The 19,113-nt window shown below is 38.7% G+C and overlaps 2 protein-coding genes across 16 annotated transcripts in view; one reads left to right on the forward strand and one right to left on the reverse strand.

The window, feature by feature from the left end:
• Window positions 1-3,687, forward strand: part of Gefmeso (Guanine nucleotide exchange factor in mesoderm) — a 62,980-nt gene extending 59,293 nt beyond the window's left edge. For both annotated transcript variants that reach the window (XM_078181714.1, XM_078181715.1), the window contains exons 12-13: window positions 10-1,094; window positions 1,379-3,687. In XM_078181714.1, the coding sequence (XP_078037840.1) occupies window positions 10-1,094; window positions 1,379-2,471 (2,178 nt within the window). In that variant the 3' untranslated portion in view covers window positions 2,472-3,687. The remainder of the gene's footprint in view (window positions 1-9; window positions 1,095-1,378) is intronic.
• The window catches only part of Hppy (MAP4K3-like protein hppy), a 34,299-nt gene extending 15,565 nt beyond the window's left edge, over window positions 1-18,734 (reverse strand). For 2 of the 14 annotated variants that reach the window (XM_078181719.1, XM_078181720.1), the window contains exons 1-19: window positions 18,487-18,734; window positions 18,354-18,411; window positions 18,063-18,218; window positions 17,749-17,981; window positions 17,411-17,674; window positions 17,119-17,314; window positions 16,954-17,054; window positions 16,773-16,840; window positions 15,339-15,377; window positions 14,694-14,747; window positions 13,884-13,951; window positions 13,496-13,642; window positions 12,836-13,011; window positions 12,377-12,765; window positions 11,965-12,242; window positions 11,725-11,808; window positions 11,564-11,656; window positions 11,358-11,484; window positions 11,057-11,281 (exon numbers count right to left, since the gene is read on the reverse strand). In XM_078181719.1, the coding sequence (XP_078037845.1) occupies window positions 11,182-11,281; window positions 11,358-11,484; window positions 11,564-11,656; window positions 11,725-11,808; window positions 11,965-12,242; window positions 12,377-12,765; window positions 12,836-13,011; window positions 13,496-13,642; window positions 13,884-13,951; window positions 14,694-14,747; window positions 15,339-15,377; window positions 16,773-16,840; window positions 16,954-17,054; window positions 17,119-17,314; window positions 17,411-17,674; window positions 17,749-17,981; window positions 18,063-18,218; window positions 18,354-18,411; window positions 18,487-18,597 (2,742 nt within the window). In that variant the 5' untranslated portion in view covers window positions 18,598-18,734 and the 3' untranslated portion in view covers window positions 11,057-11,181. Of the gene's footprint in view, window positions 1-1,546; window positions 1,668-7,175; window positions 7,625-7,659; window positions 11,282-11,357; window positions 11,485-11,563; window positions 11,657-11,724; window positions 11,809-11,964; window positions 12,243-12,376; window positions 12,766-12,835; window positions 13,012-13,495; window positions 13,643-13,883; window positions 13,952-14,693; window positions 14,748-15,338; window positions 15,378-16,772; window positions 16,841-16,953; window positions 17,055-17,118; window positions 17,315-17,410; window positions 17,675-17,748; window positions 17,982-18,062; window positions 18,219-18,353; window positions 18,412-18,486 lie in introns of those variants that run through there. The other 12 variants (XM_078181717.1, XM_078181718.1, XM_078181725.1 and 9 more) reach the window with 12 other exon arrangements.
• Window positions 18,735-19,113: the final 379 nt, after the last annotated feature.

Below are 19,113 nucleotides of genomic sequence, written 5' to 3' on the forward strand. Positions count from 1 at the left end.
GCTCTTCAGGATCGCTTCACCGGATGGAGAAGGAAATCGGAACCTGGCTTCCAGTCCTACGTGTGCCTGAACCAATCGGACGAGGAACAGAAGGACTTGATCGACTCGGGTTCAACGACCATTGAACCAAAGATCACCGAGAACGATCAGCACCCGTTGAAGAATTCCCCTCCTCCGGAAACCAAAGAGAACACCGAACAACAGACCCAAGCGCAAACAGTGGAGGAAATAGTCGGTCACATTCTGATGCAAAACCAAGAGTTCCAGAAACTGTTGGAAAAGCATCGCACGAACAGCATTCTGAACGTTAGACAGCAACAGCGTTTCAACAAGCACATGTCCGCGGACACGTCGGACGACAGCGATTCCGAGAACACGAATTACATCACGGAAAGTAGCAACAACAGGATGGCGCGGCTCAGAGCAATGCAAAGAGACCGACTAGTCAGAACGAACAACACTTGGAACTCTTTGTCGTCCACCAGGGATCATCAACCGACGCAATTGCAATTGCTCTACGACAATCTGAACAAGACCGAGAACAAGCTGAACGACGCAGGCTTGAAAAACAAAATGAACCGCGTGCAAGAGAAGAAGGCGCTGTTCGAGGCGTTCAAGAGGCAGAGCATCGTCACCGAAAGCAAGGTCATCAAGACTGCTTTGAGGATACGGGAGAACTCTACGACTAGAAGCGAGGAGCCTCCCCCAGTACCAAAAGAAGTAGAAGCTAAGGAGAATGAGAAGGTGAACGGGGATTCTTGTAATCGCGAAGATGTCAGGGAAGACTCTGGCAAAGGGTTTGGCAACTACGACAATCTCCAACACGTCTGGGAAGGTTTCCGCGAAGATAAGGATTTGGAGAACAACGACAGCCCGACCAGGCCGGCCGTGTGGCTGACCAAGCGCTGCGAAGGTCTGCCTACGTCTCCTCAGAAGTGCGGTTCTTTGCCGCGCAGTTTCCAGATCAATCCGAATTCGAACCAAAATGTAACCAAATCCCGGTTCCTCCAGAGGGACGGCAAACCCATGAACGAGCGACCGTTCACTATAGCCTCCGACAAACCTGCGGAAATCAATCTGGAAGACATGGAGAGGTACGTTTATTTGTAACTAAAATCATCGGTGACAACACAACTAACGCTTCTACTTATCATCATTTTTTACTAACACACCAGTATTACACTTTTTTTACAGTTAATTGTGGAACCATTTTTGTTAGAGTTGTGAGAATTTTTAAAGTCGTGGCGCAACGGAGTTATTTCTATGGATATACGAAATTTTTATTCTCTAACTAACAGTAATGAATTTTATTCTTTATATTTTAACATAAGAAAAGCTTGAAGAAATTCTTGATGTTTATTTCTAAAATGTCTGACAGGTACGCTTCGTCGTGTCAGCCTCAGGGTAGGATCGCCAAGTTCCCCACATCCGTCTCAACTTCCACGTCGACCTTCTTATGTTCTCTGGACGACACCTTGACTGATGCCTACTCGGAAATCCACATGTCCTCTTCTACGACCACCAACATCCATCCGGATCATAAGATCTACAGGGCGAACACCAGCGGCAGCTCCACCATTTTCAAGAACGTGCTGTCGAAAGCTGGTAGCCGCCTCCAGGGGCTGAGGAACACTATGAGCACGGAGACCCTGGAGTGTAGCGAGGAGCTAGAACGAACAAAGTACTTCCGTTCGTTGAGCACGGGTAAATTGAAGAAGAAAGGCAAGCTGAAGCACGCCAGAGAGGCGTCCTCGGACGTCGAAGAGCTCGTAGGCTGTGCTGCTAAAGGGTCTTCGGATTCTAGAGTCTCGTCGTTGTATTACAAGCAAGGTAGCTCCTGTTTAGGTGCTCGAATCGCTCAGTCCGACTACGCGGATCCTTCTATACTGTTTTCGGATAGTAAACGACTCCAACCCTCGATCTTGAAAGCTCAGACCAAGGAGAAAGAAGAGAAAGACGACGAGGAGAGCGTGGAAAACCGAGAGAGCGAGACGGATAGCTTCTACGAACGGTCCTTCGAGACGATAGAGAACTACGTGGACGCAGACGTCGACGACGCGTTTAGGGACAGTGCAATATTTAGCGATATCGAGGAGGTCCTGGTGGCCAGACCGTACTCGGGACACGAAGAAGTGGCCTTAAAAAGCAAAATAGCGCCCCCAGTTCCTGCAAAGAGGAAGACAGACAGTTCTGCGTCGATAGTGAACCGAGAGACGTTCAATGTGACTGCAAAGTGCAAACCGAACGTTGCCCAAAAGCCAGACTATTTGAAAGCAAAGCCCGCGGTGAAGAGTCAGGACCTCGACTACGCAAAGTCCTCTTTGTCGGAAAGTGGAGCATACTTTAACAATGGTTTGCACGCTAGTTGTAAAGGGGCCGGGGAGGACAGGGACGATGTGTCTGCGGGTCAGAGCCAGGCGGGTTGGGTGAGGAAGATCGTGGGTCAGTTGCAGGGTCATGTTGAGACATAATTTATACCAATGAATGTGTACAAATCCCGCCGCGTGGGGAACTCGACACAAATTTCACGTTCTTAACCCTTTTGACATTGATGGATGTTTTCTGGTTAGAATTTTATTAGTTCTTCGATGGGGGGACGGTCGAGAACGGAGCAGAAAAAAAAGTTGCGAGATAGGATATCTTGAAAGGGTTAAGAGATCCATGTCCAGATCAATAATACTCGCCAATGGTGTGGATAGATTAGGAAATTTGCGATAAAGAGAGATAAAGTACAATGTTTGAGATTACATTTTATTATGTTGGTGGGGAAAGAGATGGAAGATAAGTAGTAGCGTAATGAGTACGAGTCCTTTGAGAGCGAACGAGTAACATTGATCTAGATGACAGTCGGATGCTGTACTGGAAAGCATAATATGTACATGTATAGGTTACATTTCTTTTTATATAAAAACTTTTATCTTTTTCTCTAATAATATCGTTTTATTCTATTACGTTTACGAATGATACTGCAACTATTTCGAATGTTTCAAGATAGGAAGATTGAGCGGTCATCATGTACACATTACGTTTCCCTTTATGCTACTTGTGCCTTACACCGACTACTTCTCTCGCAAACACGAAGTTCTGGTGTTCAACCGCGCGTACACTGTATACTGTACAACATCGAAACGAATACTGCCGTACGATTTGTTGTATCACGTGAACCAGCGGTTAATTAGAAGAAAATGATTTATGAGTGATAATTTTTCATCTAACGTTATATCGTATTTAATCACTGTCATGCGAAAATTTTATGCGAACAATACAGGGTAATTGAAGGCAATTTTAATGTTGATCTCGAACAGAAATTTAAATATATCGTTGCATTGTTCATTGTCATTGAAAAATCTCCGGGTGTGACAAGTGGGAGAAGTTGTTGCACTGAGAATTCTAATCGCCCTGTATCGCGTTATTGGTCGGATCTGTAACGACTGAATATTGTAAACGTCGACGAACATTCAATTAATTCGTTAGAACTTGAACGATCGTATTATCGTCTCCGAACAATAAATAGGCTCGTTTAGATGAAGAGAAAACTGAAATCCATGCTGAACCTTTATTTTATATTTATTCGAGAAACCTAATGAGTTCGTATGAAACTCGCAAGTTTACTTGTTCGCTATAAATCAAACGGATTATTATCAGTATTCATTTGTTTGTCATTTATGTTTCCAATTAAAATTATACGATTTAGTCAGCAATTTATTATTTTTAGACTAGACCCGAGCACAGCGTTAACTTATGCAATTGACCAGAAAGATAGTTAGTTGGCCATTTCCAGTGTTAAACGAATTTAGCATAGATGTAGTTGTGTCGATCAGAATCTATTGTATAATCTACGCTTCTGTGCGAAATTCGTTTAGTACTCGAGACGATAGACAAATGTTATTGTGACGAACGGAAAATGCCAGAGGAGTTAACAAAAGAGAAGATAGAACTTGAACCTGGGTCGCCAAGAGTTCAGATTCCAGAAGAAGGCGTCACCGATTACTTCAGGTAGGTTTTATTACGAGAGTGTCTATTTACAGAGGTTTGGCTAGTCGTGCTTACACATACGAGTGAAATGGTACATAAACGTTCATAAATTAGCTACACAATACTGTATTTATAAAAAAGGAAAAAAAGAGAATTGACTAAAAGAGGGCGTGAGAAGCTTCGCGTGAACAGAAAAACGATCCACTCCTTATACACATTATATACAACCGTAACAACTATGATACATTTGACCTGCATATTGTTGCTTCGTATCGGAGCCGTGCGCCCCCGACGAGAAAATCATCCAAGCTTCTTTAGTCCCAGTTACGAATATAAATATAAAGAATAAATTAAGATTCTCATTTACAGTTGCGCATAATGCATCGATCGTACCTAAAATCAATTTTCATTGTTCGATACACCCCATCGATACGGTGCGGAATATTTTTACTAATCCGGAGGCGAACCAAATGCAATTAGTTGATTCTCGATTCTATTTGGTCTCTCGTGTTTCGAATGGGATGTTTCGCGCATCGAAAAGGTGGAACCAGCGTTTCTCCAACCCTTAGCTATCCTGCCGTTATTAATTGGAAATTAAAAGGCCTAGCATACCGCTTTTTTTTAGATATTCCAAGCATAGTAGTGTTACGAGCAGATACTTGAAAGATTTCTTTTCTCAAGGGTCGATCGATTATTTTTCCGTCGTAACGGGAAATGGGGTTGGAAAAAGTTGGTAACATTTCTTATGCAGCGTCGGCTTAAACCTAAAGTTTATTTATGCGATAACAACGCGTGGTCATCCTACTCCACTTGTAAGAATAATTTTATTAATCGTCGTAGCTATTCGCAGCTAAAGCTTTGGTTAATAACTTGCTATTGACATATTAACAATCTCCTGGTATAGTCCCTCCCTTAAACTAACAAGAAACGGTCACCAAACGATGCCAGACTTTCACGGATTTATTTACACGGACAGCAAGCGTGGGTAACGTTTATGTGTTGCGAAAATTATTTTTGTTTCGAACAATTTCAGATTTTGTTTTAAAAAAATTCATTCCCTTCGATAAACAAAATTATTATAACTTTTCTTCTCTATTATTCTCTTATTTTATTACAAGACAAGTGCTCAATCGCAATTTTAATTTATACGTCTGTTATCCTAGTTACCTCTACTTGCGACCTGTATAATTGAATCCGCAAAACTTTGGCAACAATCGGTGACTGTTCCCTGCGAGCGCGAACTAATCTCCTCCCGTCTTTAATCCGCGCCGATCTATATCTCTTTGAACTTACATTTCTCTTTAAAGAATTTTATTAAATATATATTTATATAATATTTGTATTCATATATATATGTATGTGTATATATATATATGAATAATTCTCTCTGTTTCTTCTTCACGTATTTTTCTCGTTTTGTTTCATTTCCTCTAAGCCAGCTCGTCGTTTCTACAATACGAACTCGCTTGCCCCACTTGAATCATTCTTCGACTTTCCCACTTCCACCAGAAACAATAATGTACGATAGAAAATCGAGTACCAATTGAACGCAACTACCCATTAACAATGTGCTAATATCAACACCGAGGAATTACAATCAAAATTTCGATGAATCGGAAAGAGATAAAGCTTACCTCCCTCCGTTCGCCGCCGTGCGAAACGTTTACGTTCGCCAATCGAAGGTGTAACAACAGAACGAGCTATCAGTGGAAGTATCGTTCAAGACCGTAATGATTTCGTGTGTAGAGGCAAGGGCGTCGATCTGGTCAATATGGACAGGTACATGTTAATCGCTGTACTAATTGTCCTACTGCTAAGAGACCTACTACAATCTTCGTTCTAACTGTACGAATGATTCAAGAACACGGGAACGATCAACTTCTCAATTCCATAAACTCGCAATAAAATCGCATGGAATCGGGCGACCCGATCGCGACGCGACGCATCTCCGCGGTAAGAACACACGCGGCGGGTCCGTGATCGCGGTAAATCAATTTACAAGACTCGCGCGACCCGACACGTGCACGCGTCGACGCCCGATCGAAAAACGAAACGGAATCTCAGCTATGCACTACATTCAACGAAACGCTATGTGAGGGACGTGATTAAAATTTTCGTGGTCGAGGTGATGTCAAGGTTTGTCGGAAGAACTTGGAAGCTTTCTGCTCGAAGGGCTCGAAGCTCTTCCGGCGACCCTGCGGAACACGGATATGTAGAATCTGCGTACGAGATGTGTCGAGACATTACGCTCTTTCCTCTCCTTTAAAATCGTGACCATTCTCATCGTCATTCCTATCGCGTCAAACGTCAATCGATTACGTTCTGCTGGAACGTACCTCGTCGCTGTGAATGAAATTATTGTCTTTAGAATAATACAAAACTTTGCCAGGTAACATTGCAGTGTAGCTATTGACGACGTTATCGAAGTAGAAGATTACACAGATATCGGTACACGTACGTTTCACGATAATGAAGAAATCGAACGACTATCGACTCGTAACGATCGGTAATATATGCAGGGGGACGAAGAGTCTCTCGTCGCATTCCGTGGCCTAGAAAATCAACGAGATTTTCCACCGAGAAAACGTGCGAGAGCAAAGTAGCGATTGTGCGTGAAATTAGCCGAACAATTGTTCTAGAGACGGTCGAATGTAACGCGGACCCTGCTTACATTACCAATGCGGATACATTCTTTGTACATACGTTCTCGCATCCATACACACATGCATCCGTACAATGCGCATACTTTTCCAAGCTTGTAGACTCCTCGCGTCACCAGTAGGTTCTAATCGTCTATGTCTCTACACCACACCGTAATACGTACCCCGGAATATCTCACATTTACAAAGCGTAAGCCTTTCTCGTTTACACCCTTGTTTTACGCCATGCACGCAACCGTGATCCCCCCCTCGCAGTAATTACACGAACACAGGAAAAATAACGCGCGCCCCGCGGATCCGTGTGCTCGGCTCTCGACGAATCCATCGAAATTCCTGTGCCGCGGCACAGAACTCGAATTACTTTCTGTACAGGCGTGTGTCTAAACAGAAGAATAGAACGTCGGCGACTCGGTTATTACAAAATAAATGATTTCCTTCTGTATGGCGACGATCGTAACGTCCTCTAATGGTGCCGTATGTGTCGCGGACCCAGGGAAGACATCTCTTTTCACATTCTCGCTTTAATTACAAGATCCCGCCATTCGATTACACCCTTTTTCTCCCTAGCGTTTGATTGCTTAAGCACTGATTGTAACCGCGAACTAACCGTCGACGCTGTATACATATGCACGCACGCGTGTCTCTGCATATGTATACTGTGACGCGGGCCTGCTTGGTTCCCTGAAAACATCTCTCTCTCCCTCTCTCTTTTGTCTCTAATGCCACATCAACGTGTACAACAGCAACGTGTATAATCGTCTCCGTTAATCGTCTCTGTTCGATCGTTTGCTCGAGCTATTTGTTCGTTTTGTGCGTGCGCGTTTCAATGCTACTTCGAGTGCTTGGACTTGAACGCGTTGGCTACCTCTTCACAGGAGGTCCCGCGGCGGGACCGTAAGTGGAGAACTATTCTGAAGAAAATACGTAGAATAGTATTTCTCTATGGGTGACTTCGTTTTTGAGAAAATTTCATTCAACGTTATGTCAACCTATATGGTGGTATAACGTTATGTCAACGTTATACCACCTGTAGACAGTGTCTATTTTAAATTGATTTCTATCTCGATAACGAAGACGCTGTTCCACGCACTTTCAGCAGAGTTTGTCCCAACGAATCGTCTTCTAGAAATCGTTTTTAAATTATTCATTGTTCGATTGTAGACTCTGAATATATTTTTTCAAAGGTCTTCCTTTATTCAGAGGTAGTCGACGCGTTAACAGAGCGTTAAATGCTACTATATGCTAAAACGACGTGTTTGAAGAAACAAGCGCGTCCGAAACAAATTATGCAAGACAGGAGTGACATTCGATGCAGCGAAAATGATCTATCTTGGACATATTCTGAACACAATCATTTCCATTTGTTCGTCGAAAGAATTATCAGCGCGGATTGTTGTTCTGTCTTAGAACGCAACCCCACCTTCTACATTGCAGTAATAAATCCCGCGATACTATGCATCTCGGGTCTTGGCATCGGTGGCGATTATGCTTAAGCGAACTGCCCGTAGCTTCTCTCTTTTTCGTGTGTTAACACCTACCGATGCCTCGACGCCGAATACGTAACGAATATGTAACGTAATAATTAGTTACCGGCGATAAGCATTCGAATATTATAGTAAACATTTAATAGCGTAATACTTTCTTTAGTAACCTACATCCTATTTACAGAGCAAATCTTCATATAAAATACCAAAATATCTCAACATTTCCAAGATAATTTTTTACTCTGCCCATTCCCCATCTTTCCTAGTTCAATTTACATCTCGATTCATCGGTCCTGTTGCAAATCAGCGGTCTTTCGGTTTGCAATCAATGGATCTACAATGGATGGAAAAGTGCCAGATACCATAATCGGTTACAACGCTGCTAATCTCGCATCTAGAAGGACACAGACGAAGGTCGAATTCAATCAAATAGAAGCGGTATCAAATTATTCTTCTATTACGTATAATGTATATCGTGGACAAACTGTATACGTGACGAATCGTTAATAGATCTCTTTATTATTTAAATTACTCGTTATCCATCTAATATTTTTTTTTTACTTCTCAAAGGCCCAATGAAGAATTATGTGATATTTAGACGTACTAATATTAAAATAGAAATCTGCATATTTAGTCTAACAGAATTCGTTTAGCTATACGAAAAAGCATTTTCAATTAGTCTCCTTAATTACTTAAACTCTCAACATCGAATGTCTTGCTTTCGATTAATTCAATTATGTTAGTAACACGTTAGGCGACTAATGACCTACGATTACTTGTTACCTTTTTTTCTTTTTTTTTTTGTTATCGATTACGTTTAGACCCGTCTAAGGTCTTGTCAAAGTTTTGTCAAGCGACCGTTACAGTGAGATCTATTATTTTTTCTCTTTAGTTTCGAATGTCTTTTCTTCGATATGCGTAACAATCAATTCGTTTAAAATTCTAGAAACTTAAATTTCGCAGCAGCTACCACTAAACCTAACGTAACAGTTGTAGGTAATACAATTATAATCTAAAACAAATATTTTTATAAGCGCTGTCTTGTCTTTTATTCCATACTAATTGCTGCACGCAGCTCACCGTTAATTTCTCTATTATATACCCATTTAAATTCACCGTCCGAAACGTTTATCGTTCGCGACTCCTTAACACAACGGAAATATCGTTAAATGAGTATTATTAAATTACATAAACAATATAGACAGCTTCCTCGATAAATAAAAAGTCTATTTACAAACGCTTAAACTGTTATTTTTAAAAATCAGTGCAGGTCAAAGTCATTTTACGTTTCTCCTTTCTTTCTTCTTGATCATTTTTTCCTTTTCTTTTTTTACCGAACGTTACTTGTAAACAGGAAAACTAATATATCGCACGGTACTTGGATGAACCAGTAGCCGTGCAAAACGATATATCACATAGTGTCGATTAAGGCTAATTCAACGAAATCATTTTAAAGGCTTCGAACTCGAAGAATTGTACGATACCGCGAGAAATTTCGTTCCTGATCATGAATCAACGTAATCTCGACGATCAAGAAGCGAAACGTGAACTCAAAATGCGTCAAGCAACTCTCGCAATAAAGTGTGACTCTGAATTATACTTCATCCAGCACTCTTCCTCCTGAATACACACCGTCTCCCGTATTTAAGAAAGTCTTTCGCGAATAAGAAATCCTCGTTTCTTCCAGTCTTAGAAACCATTCAAGTAACTCCGTTTTATCTATGAAGAAAAATACCAACGTCCCATCGATATCTGCGCGTTCTAGTTGCTGGAAAAGCTCATTTTCCAAAACGCGCACGACGTAATCGTGTTCATAAAATATTTCCTTTCTTTAAGAGAACCTTAATTGAGAAAGAAACACGAGATGTATCGTTCTAATTTCGTTTTAGGATTGATTATCAATGCTAAGAATTAATCACGTAATTTAAAATGTTCCATGGTTGTACATAGATATTACTCGGTTTTATGTATTAAAACGTTTTTTTCTTTTTTCGAATCTGTTTAAACGAATCATTTTGCTAAGCCATCTCCCACATATACGCTTCTCAAAATAAATCATTTATGATTGCCATTATAAACTACTTTGCCGTGTATACTGTATTTCCATGTACAATTGTCCAAAATTAGAGACACTGATGAACGCAATGTCTTATTAAAATAACTTTGATGCAACAGCCCAATGCCTACCAAAGCAAAACTTATACGAAACAATCGTGAGTTTACATTTATTTATTGCACAGAAATAACAAACACCCGATCCCTAAGTTATAGAACTGGCCATCCCGTGATTAATTTCTAGTTAAATCGTTGTTTCTGTTGCTGATCTATACTACTTAGACTATCTTTGGCCAATATCTTAACCCCCCCAATGAATTTGTATCCAGGATGCAGAGGGTTTCCTATATTATGGTACAGTCTAAAATCATTCTAAAAATATAAATATTCGCATATCTACAACTGCCCGTGCGTGACACGTGGCTTGAATATTTTAAAATGTATTTACGTTGCGATCAGATTAAATTGAAATTCGAACAAATATTTTAAAACGAATACTCGAGTCTACAGATTTCTGCGACGTGCTATGTTTGTTCCTTTAATTTTAAGAGAATCGATCGGTATAAGCTTTATTTTGTCAGGCATAAGGGCAAATTTACACGTGACTTTAAATATATTCCTGCTGTTTTCCGATATTCCATTCTCTCTCACTGTTGTCTCTATTTTTTATTTTCTTATTTTTTTTTTTTTGGTGTGTTTTAGATTTTGATTCCTAAACCCTAGATCTGTTTTTTTTTACGTTTTAAAAATGTCCTCGGTAAATAACCCAGTCTATGCAGCATCGACTATACGGAGAACAGTGACGAAACAACATGCACGCTGTCTTTTTCCGTCCCATTACATGTTCGTTTTTAAATAGAATAATTAACAATATTCTCTTACCAAAGTCGACCACTGCCTCTTTCAGTTACAGTCTCGTTTGTTTTCACTTTACACGCAGTCTATGATAATCACGAATCATTTGAGACACACCAATCCAGCACGTTCACAGTTGGAAGACGCAACCTTTAGTAACTGGCCTCGTGCCCAGCAAGTATGTACAAGTCCGCTCCCTCGGATTCTGTCAGCGTACCTGACTGGACCAAGTGACTCTCCAACATCACCACTCTATTGACCGAAATTTTTATTTAATTCCGATTAAGTTAATTCTAAATTTCTTACTATATTGAAAAAGACAGCATACTTGTCAGATCCTAACAATCTGTACGTTCTACTCGGGTCACTAATCTCCTGTGTGACTTCACCATTCTTGAAACTCCTACCCTGCATACCATGCTTATGAAATGCTAGTACGCTGTCTGGCAAACAAACTGCAGAAAACATTATGTATTATTAGCAAGCTGCAGATTTTCGTGCATTTATATTTACTATAGGATACGAGAAACTTACTAATGGACTCGATTTGAAAGTTGAAATGTAACTCTGACATATGCCTTCTGGTTGATCTAGGTTTTCCTTGTGGTGTCACTACTTTCACTACATCTGAAATAGTCTCAGTTTAAATCACAGTGACATAAACTCTTATATAAAATTTATCTTTAGCTACTTACTGTCATAACATACTAATATAGCATTCTTCTCCAATTGAGTTACATTGATTACATGAAGGTTTTCTCTTCTTGGTATCACAGTGGCTACAGAAACATATCTGGGTTAATCTACAAGTTGTTTTAACACTTTCGATGTAGCATGAATTTTAACTTATAGCAAATTCTAACGTATGTACGCGTCGACAGCATCGAAAAGGTTTGTGATGAAAATGAATCGAAATATAAAGGATAAATATATACCTGAACCATCCATATCTTCTAGTTCATCACTGTGAAACCAGCTCGCTCCCGAATTCATATTAATCAAATCTAATTTCAATTTGTTCTGCTGATATGGTTGCTTCACGGACACGCATACCATTGGATACTCCATTTCGGGCGTTATAATGATCTCAAACACGTTCAATGGCGACGGCAGAGTACAATCAAAGTGCTTCAGAAGCATGAACTTGTTCAGCGGGTCATACCATTGCATCAGAAATATTCCCGTAGGCATCGCACCACAAAGATATTTGTACCTGCATTATAAACTAGATTAACCTTTTAGTTCTACTATTTAAACTATAAACTTTATGGCATGTTTTAATTTGCGAAACGAGCGTATACAATAGTATCCCCAAAAGGATTAATTATTATAAGTTTATAAACCTACCCGTTGTATGGGTTTCTCCCAACGCAACACTTGGTGCATCCCTTTGTGTCTGGGACCTTGGTCGTTAAGGCAAACTTTCTGGGCACTAATCTCTCTGGTATTTTGTTCATGTGCAATGAAAACCTGTGGCTCTGTTTGCTTTGCATTGCTAGCAGGTCGTGTCTGTACAATTGCGGGGTTTTACCAGACAAAGACATGAGAACATCCTTGATGACATACATCCAGATAGTACGTCTGGGATACAACTGATCTATAGCAGTCTCATGAAGTTCATTTAGGTTCAGATTGTAAATTCCTTCTTCTGCTGCAATCAATAGGTGCTGATCTCTTGTATCTGGATGGATCCAACTCGCAGTGCAATGTATTCTTAGAGGACAACCATTGAATACCTAAGCAGAACATATCCGTTTAATATTAATTAGACAAATTAATGAAAGAGAATAAGAATAAAGAGATCACTTTTGAAAAACACGCTCCCATGTGCACTTTGGGCGTGGGCGGCAGTCCATTGCTGATAGGTCTCGGTGGAGTATGACGCTTCCTGTCCCTTCTCCTTGGCGGAACAGGTGGGGTGTCTGATAATAAGTCCGGACTCATGCTTTCTCTATCTCCATCACCTGGTGCCTCGTTTTGACCTAGCAAAACACTTTTCTGTTAACTGCGGGTCTCATTATTTGTCCTGATCAATGACATGTACCACTTACAATTAATAGACTACAGAATTTATGATACAAATGAACAGATGAAATTAGAAACATTGAAAATTGTTAGATTCTCTCTAGGTCTACAATCTAATGATTACTTACATCAATCAATGAATTATACCATACGAGAAGTCCAACAGTAGATTGTCTGGCAAACAATTTTTAATCGAAAACCGGTATGTATATTGTAAAAAGTGGTATGTACAAAAATGTTAAAAAAAGTTATTGTATTATTAGATTTGTATCTTAGAAGCTATGATACCTGTTACAGTCTGTTATCGGTAAATGTGTGTCCATGAAGAATGAAATTCGATGAACATGTTTTTAATAAGCGGTGGGCTATTACTTTTTGAAGGAACAAGATGGCTTTGGGGAGATTTATACAAAACGAACTCGAAGATTGGCGTGCTCCTACCATTAGACTGTGAGGTCTCATCTCTGGGACCACTGTCCGAGAGAGATCGTTGACGTTGTCCATTGGCAGCAGTTAGGGATTGTGAACTGCTCACCAAACCATACAACTCGTCCACAGAGCTGTGACGCCTGGGGCTTGCTTGAGATCCTAAGCACCGAACCTACTATTTATACTACTACCATGGTTTATTCAAACCTGTTCAGAACCTCCACATCATTCATGTGTCACGAATCTATGCATTACAATGTGCTACTGTATTTTAACAGATAGATGAGCAAGTGTTTATATGTACAATGCCTTTGTTTGATATGGAAGTCTTGAATATAATGTGCTATTTTGTACACAATCTAATGTAGTGGTAGTAACAATAGCAAAACTAATTTCTTACCTGACATGTTATAGTATGGGCAGTGCAATTCGCAATCATTTGATGACTCTCCCAGGGGAAGCGTAGCTCTGGAAAAAGAAAAGTGTAAAACAATGTTAGTATTCAATAAGAGTATATATTTTCTTCCAAAATATAGACGATACTGAGTTAGTAAATAATAAATGATAAGTTAATAATAACTGATTTGGAATTAGAAGCATACGTACAATCTAATTTCACATGAGACCTTCATGAGACACCAATTACTGTAGATATGGAATATGTGAGAAAGAATGTTAGCAGATGGAAGGAAGGGACTGCAAATTCATTATAATTAAAGTATTACAGAATTATATGTAATACTATAATGATAACAATGAAATTCATTTGATTATGCATAAGTATGAGACGTTCAGAAAGAGAATATTATACAATACAGTATTGTTTAAATGTACAGGACATTTACTAGCAAGTACACTTGTTGGGAAAACTTTAAATTCAAAATAATATAACAGAAATGTTTTCCCATGCAAGTGAAACTGGGAATGCTTAAAATGCAAACATATTACCTATGTTAAGTCAATACATTATGTCACCATAATTGTTAATAATATTGCTTGTCCAACCGGAAATGGATTACAAGAAGCTATTAGTATAAAATTAGAATCCTTCAAGGAATTGAAGCCACATTCTTGAGTACATGTTCACCGATCGTTCGTTTTAAAATTAAAGACCATCGTTACTTCCAAATAAAAGTAACTAAAAAATAACTGAGCTGTGTCTACAACCAAAGGCAAAACAATCTACTATTACATTTGGTTAATTACTTACTGCAGGGAATATAGCTGGTCGCAATGCCCACCAACCATCGACATTGCATTCCCCCTGCACACATGAAACTATAATCATATACTATAAAACGATTACACAATTTTTGTTCTTAGAAATTCTGTTGAATTTCTGCTTGCTGATATTGAATTAATTATAATACATGTAAATTCCTGTACACTCCTGCAATCTCTATAATAGGCATATGAACTTCCACCACCAATATGGTCATCAGATTCAAAACAGAATCATCTAATAAAAAACTAACATGCGATGAACGGCGTTAACAATACCATACTTTCATTGAAGCATACTCTGAAAATATGAAATGCCATATAAAAAAGTATCTGTATGTGTGTGACAAGTATATTATTAATACATATTACCGTTTATCGGAGGTGTGTTCGAATAAAAATGAAAAATAATAAACAAATGTAAATGAAATAAACGCTTAATGCAAATAAATAGCGAAATGAATTCAAGTGCTCCTTGCTACGATGCAATAAAAGAAAAGTTGTTAAAGGACTTTGGGGTATCAGTTAATAATCATCATAGAGCTGCAATATAAAGAAAGTAATTCAATGCATAGCATTAGGAAACGTAAGTGCATGGTGCAAGGTGCAAGGGAAAAGGGTTACCTGCCAATACCTTAGCAACAACTCCTCATCAATGTACTGCAATAGACTCCTGTAGGGAGAAATTATTAAAATTACAAACTGATCAGAGAAATTAGGTTTATGATGTATTGAAATAGGAACAACTTGCGAAAATTAAATTTGAGCAAGAACCAGGCACAATGTAAGAGTCACATATTAAGTATTTTGTATTCCAAATGCTGTGTCAAAATTGCTTTGTAACACCCATAAAGATAACAAGTTTTAATCGCACCTATGTAATTTAAGTAAGATTGCATGCTTCACATTCGGTATTAAATCTCTTTTATTGCGCAATATCAAAGGTAACGTTTACATTACGTTTACGACTTGTTTTTACCGAATGTGCAACATTTATATGAAAGCTGTTCACGAAAATGCTATCATAATTGCTAGTATTTCCACAGAAAATAAATCTAACGTGGCGAAGATAGTAAATAATATTTGCTGTACTTACATAGAAGGTGCACAAAACAGTAAGACTTTCAAATTATTAAGCATAAAATACTATTGCAAATTACCGACATGCATAGTCAATCGACGTATTTAACAATGTACATACAGACGTAAATATATAAGTAAATTTACGCAATGAAAATAATGTTTATATAAACCTAAGTATGAAATCTTAGATGACTGAATTATTACCGTGTCTGTATATTAATTACCTTTCATCATGCACATACGAAACGAAATAAAATAAAAGAAGAAGTTTCTGTAGAACAGTTTGCATGTTCTAATTCTTTCCAGTAGATAATTTCAACGATTGTCAACAAATTACCATGCACTAAAATAGCACACACGTACGGATAATTGAACATAAATTATCTTGTCTATATTATTAAACAGTTTCAACAAATAAGACGTTAAGTTTATTCAATAGTAGTTTAAAGCTGTGAAAAATGTCCACACCAAACTACTTGTACGGTATGCAATTACCTTAAACTCATATGAAATATTTCTGTGCCTGTTTTGCTTCGACGAGATTTTCTAGTATCTGTCGTCTCGCTAGCAGCAACAATACTGACACAGAAACAACTATATCATGTTTTAGAAGAGTACACCTGAATTATCCGAAAGGAACCATTTTAAAAAGTTAAAAGAAGTGTACTGCGTTCTTCTTACCGCGTTTTGAATCAAATCCTAACTAGTGCAACATATGCAAAGCAAAAGCAGACGTGCCATATGCAACTTAACATAACACTGCTGTTTCACTTTACTTGCTTCCAAACTATACTCAAGTAATTTTACAATTCAAAAATGTCTTTTGCAAAGCAAGACAAGTTCTAATTACAGACGATCACTGGTCACAGAGTGAAACAGCAATTACCATATTAGTGGAAGGACTTTATAGCATCAACCCTCCTCCCCAAATTTTAGAATAACATCAAGAGCTACATAATAATATTTGTTTTAAAAGTTTACTTACTTTTCTTGCTCGTCTTCGAATGCAGTACCAATACCACAGTCTGGATGTGCATCACAATTATGAACAGTCTACGCATGGATATAAAAGTAGAACTCATCATTATACTAGAGATTTATAGTAAGTAATTCAAAGTAATTAATTATGGAAAAATAAATGATAATGCTTAAGAATTAAGGGGTACCTTTACATTATTCATGATGTCCATAATATCCCATGCTGGACTACCATCAACAGATGGCGATATTACTTCTCTTTGTAATGTTCCATCTAGATTAATTTGATCTACAAAGTGTACAAAATTTCCTTTTATAAAAGTATGTGTAACTAGGCTTCTAGAATTCCTTACCATCGCTATCTAATTGCGGTATAGGGCTTTTTGGTCTCGGTCTTGCAGTATGACGTGAAGCGATTCTTTGTGGAACATTCGGTACAGCTCCGTCTTCGTCAGCTTCTAAATCAGTAAACATATGACTAGGATTCGATACCTTCTGCAACAATTCCAAAGCTAAACGTTTACTCATTTCGCCTTGAAAAAATGCGTGCTGAAACAATAGTAATCGTTAAAATGATCATCTGCACAGAAGTTTCAAATTCTTTCATGTTTGTAAGAAAACTTAAATTGTAAAAAGATAAATAACCTGTAGCAGCTTCTCAGCCGTTGGTCGTTTTTTAGGATTTTTTGTGAGAGCGACTTTCACGAAATTGTGAAACGTTGGACTCCACTTGTCTTTGTCTTTCAATGTCGGCGGTTTAAAACCGGACTTCGACATAAGAAAAAGAGCTCGCATCGGATGCAAATCGAACATGGGCGGTTGCAATTCCGCCAGCTCTATCGCGGTGATACCACATGCCCAAATATCACAAAGTTGATTGTAGCCGCCTTTCCTTTCTACAGCTGCCACCTAAAAATTATAAATGCAAATGTTGCATGCAATTTAAAGTACATACATGCACATGAGAGAAGAAGTAATTCTACCTCTGGTGCCATCCAATAGGGGGTGCCGATAAAACTTTTCCTTTTATTGATAGTGGCTGTAATCTGTGCAGAGACTCCAAAGTCTGCTAATTTTACATCCCCCGCTTCAGTTAATAATATATTGGCACTTTTAATGTCACGATGCATCTTCCCCATACTATGTAGATAAGCTAGTCCCAACAGGGTTTCTCGGCACATATATGCTATTTGTATTTCTGATAATGGTCCAGTTACTGTAACAGAATAAAATTAAAAAATATAATAGCTAACACAAGAAGTTGTAATAAAACGGTATAGTGATAAGAATATCATACTGTGATATATATCCTGCAGGGAACCACCTCCACAATATTCCATACAAATCCATAATTTTTCCCTTCTCAGGTAGCTCCCATAATATGCAATTATATTTGGATGCCTGCAATCCTTCATCATCAGGATTTCTTGCTGAATAATTGCAAAATCATCCCCTAAAACACATAAGTTAAAAATCACTGAGCAACAATGAAATCACTGATAGAATTCAAATTTACGATTAACAATGCGCGTGAAATAAAATGTAAGTGGGAGCTCAAAAAAACTGGGAACTATTTGAGAGAGCTCACCTGGTTCCAGTTTGATAACCTTAATAGCAGCGAGGTCATTCATGGAAAGTCTTTTGGCCTGCAAAGATAGAATAAGTACAGTGTGCAGTGAGCGATCGTTACGATCACGACAAAATTTCTACAGTCTACAAACCTTATAAACGTCTCCGTACGTTCCGCTACCTATCCTCTGAATGAGCTCGTACTCATCTTGTGGATTTCGTCGGCTTATGTCACTGGACAGTGCGTTCGCGTTCAAAGCCATTGTCGTGCAGAGACGCGTCCAAGGGAACACCTAATGGGCGTAATTAACATCTACAAAAGAGGATTAACATTAACGCGTGGACACACATTTGTTCGTTAAAATGTCACTTTCGTCGAAACGTCGCCATTGTTCACAACAGCTCTGAGGTTGGCCGCGTCTCTCGGCGAGCGGTACCGCGATACATACATCGATTCTGACCGGATCGATCGCATATTCCCCGAGGGAACCTAAAATTTAAATTTACCTTTTTATTAAAATGAAAAACTTTCGAATTCCCGCCAATTCGAAATATTCGAAACCAAGTCGTATTACTGTGCGCAATGTGTCAGGGGAAAACAATACGGGTTGCGCGGAGGTGATAAATCGGATTATTATCGCGAAAAGATAACAGAAATTCCTAGATTAGATTGCGGAAATTTAATCTGTAAATTGAAAAACTCTATCGTTCCAAATAATTACCGAGTCCCTAAGTTTCTGCGAATAGAATGACTTCAGAGACTTGCTATGCCTATATAA

This window comes from Augochlora pura, chromosome 5, assembly GCF_028453695.1.
Source record: "Augochlora pura isolate Apur16 chromosome 5, APUR_v2.2.1, whole genome shotgun sequence".
Taxonomy (NCBI): Eukaryota; Metazoa; Arthropoda; class Insecta; order Hymenoptera; family Halictidae; genus Augochlora; species Augochlora pura.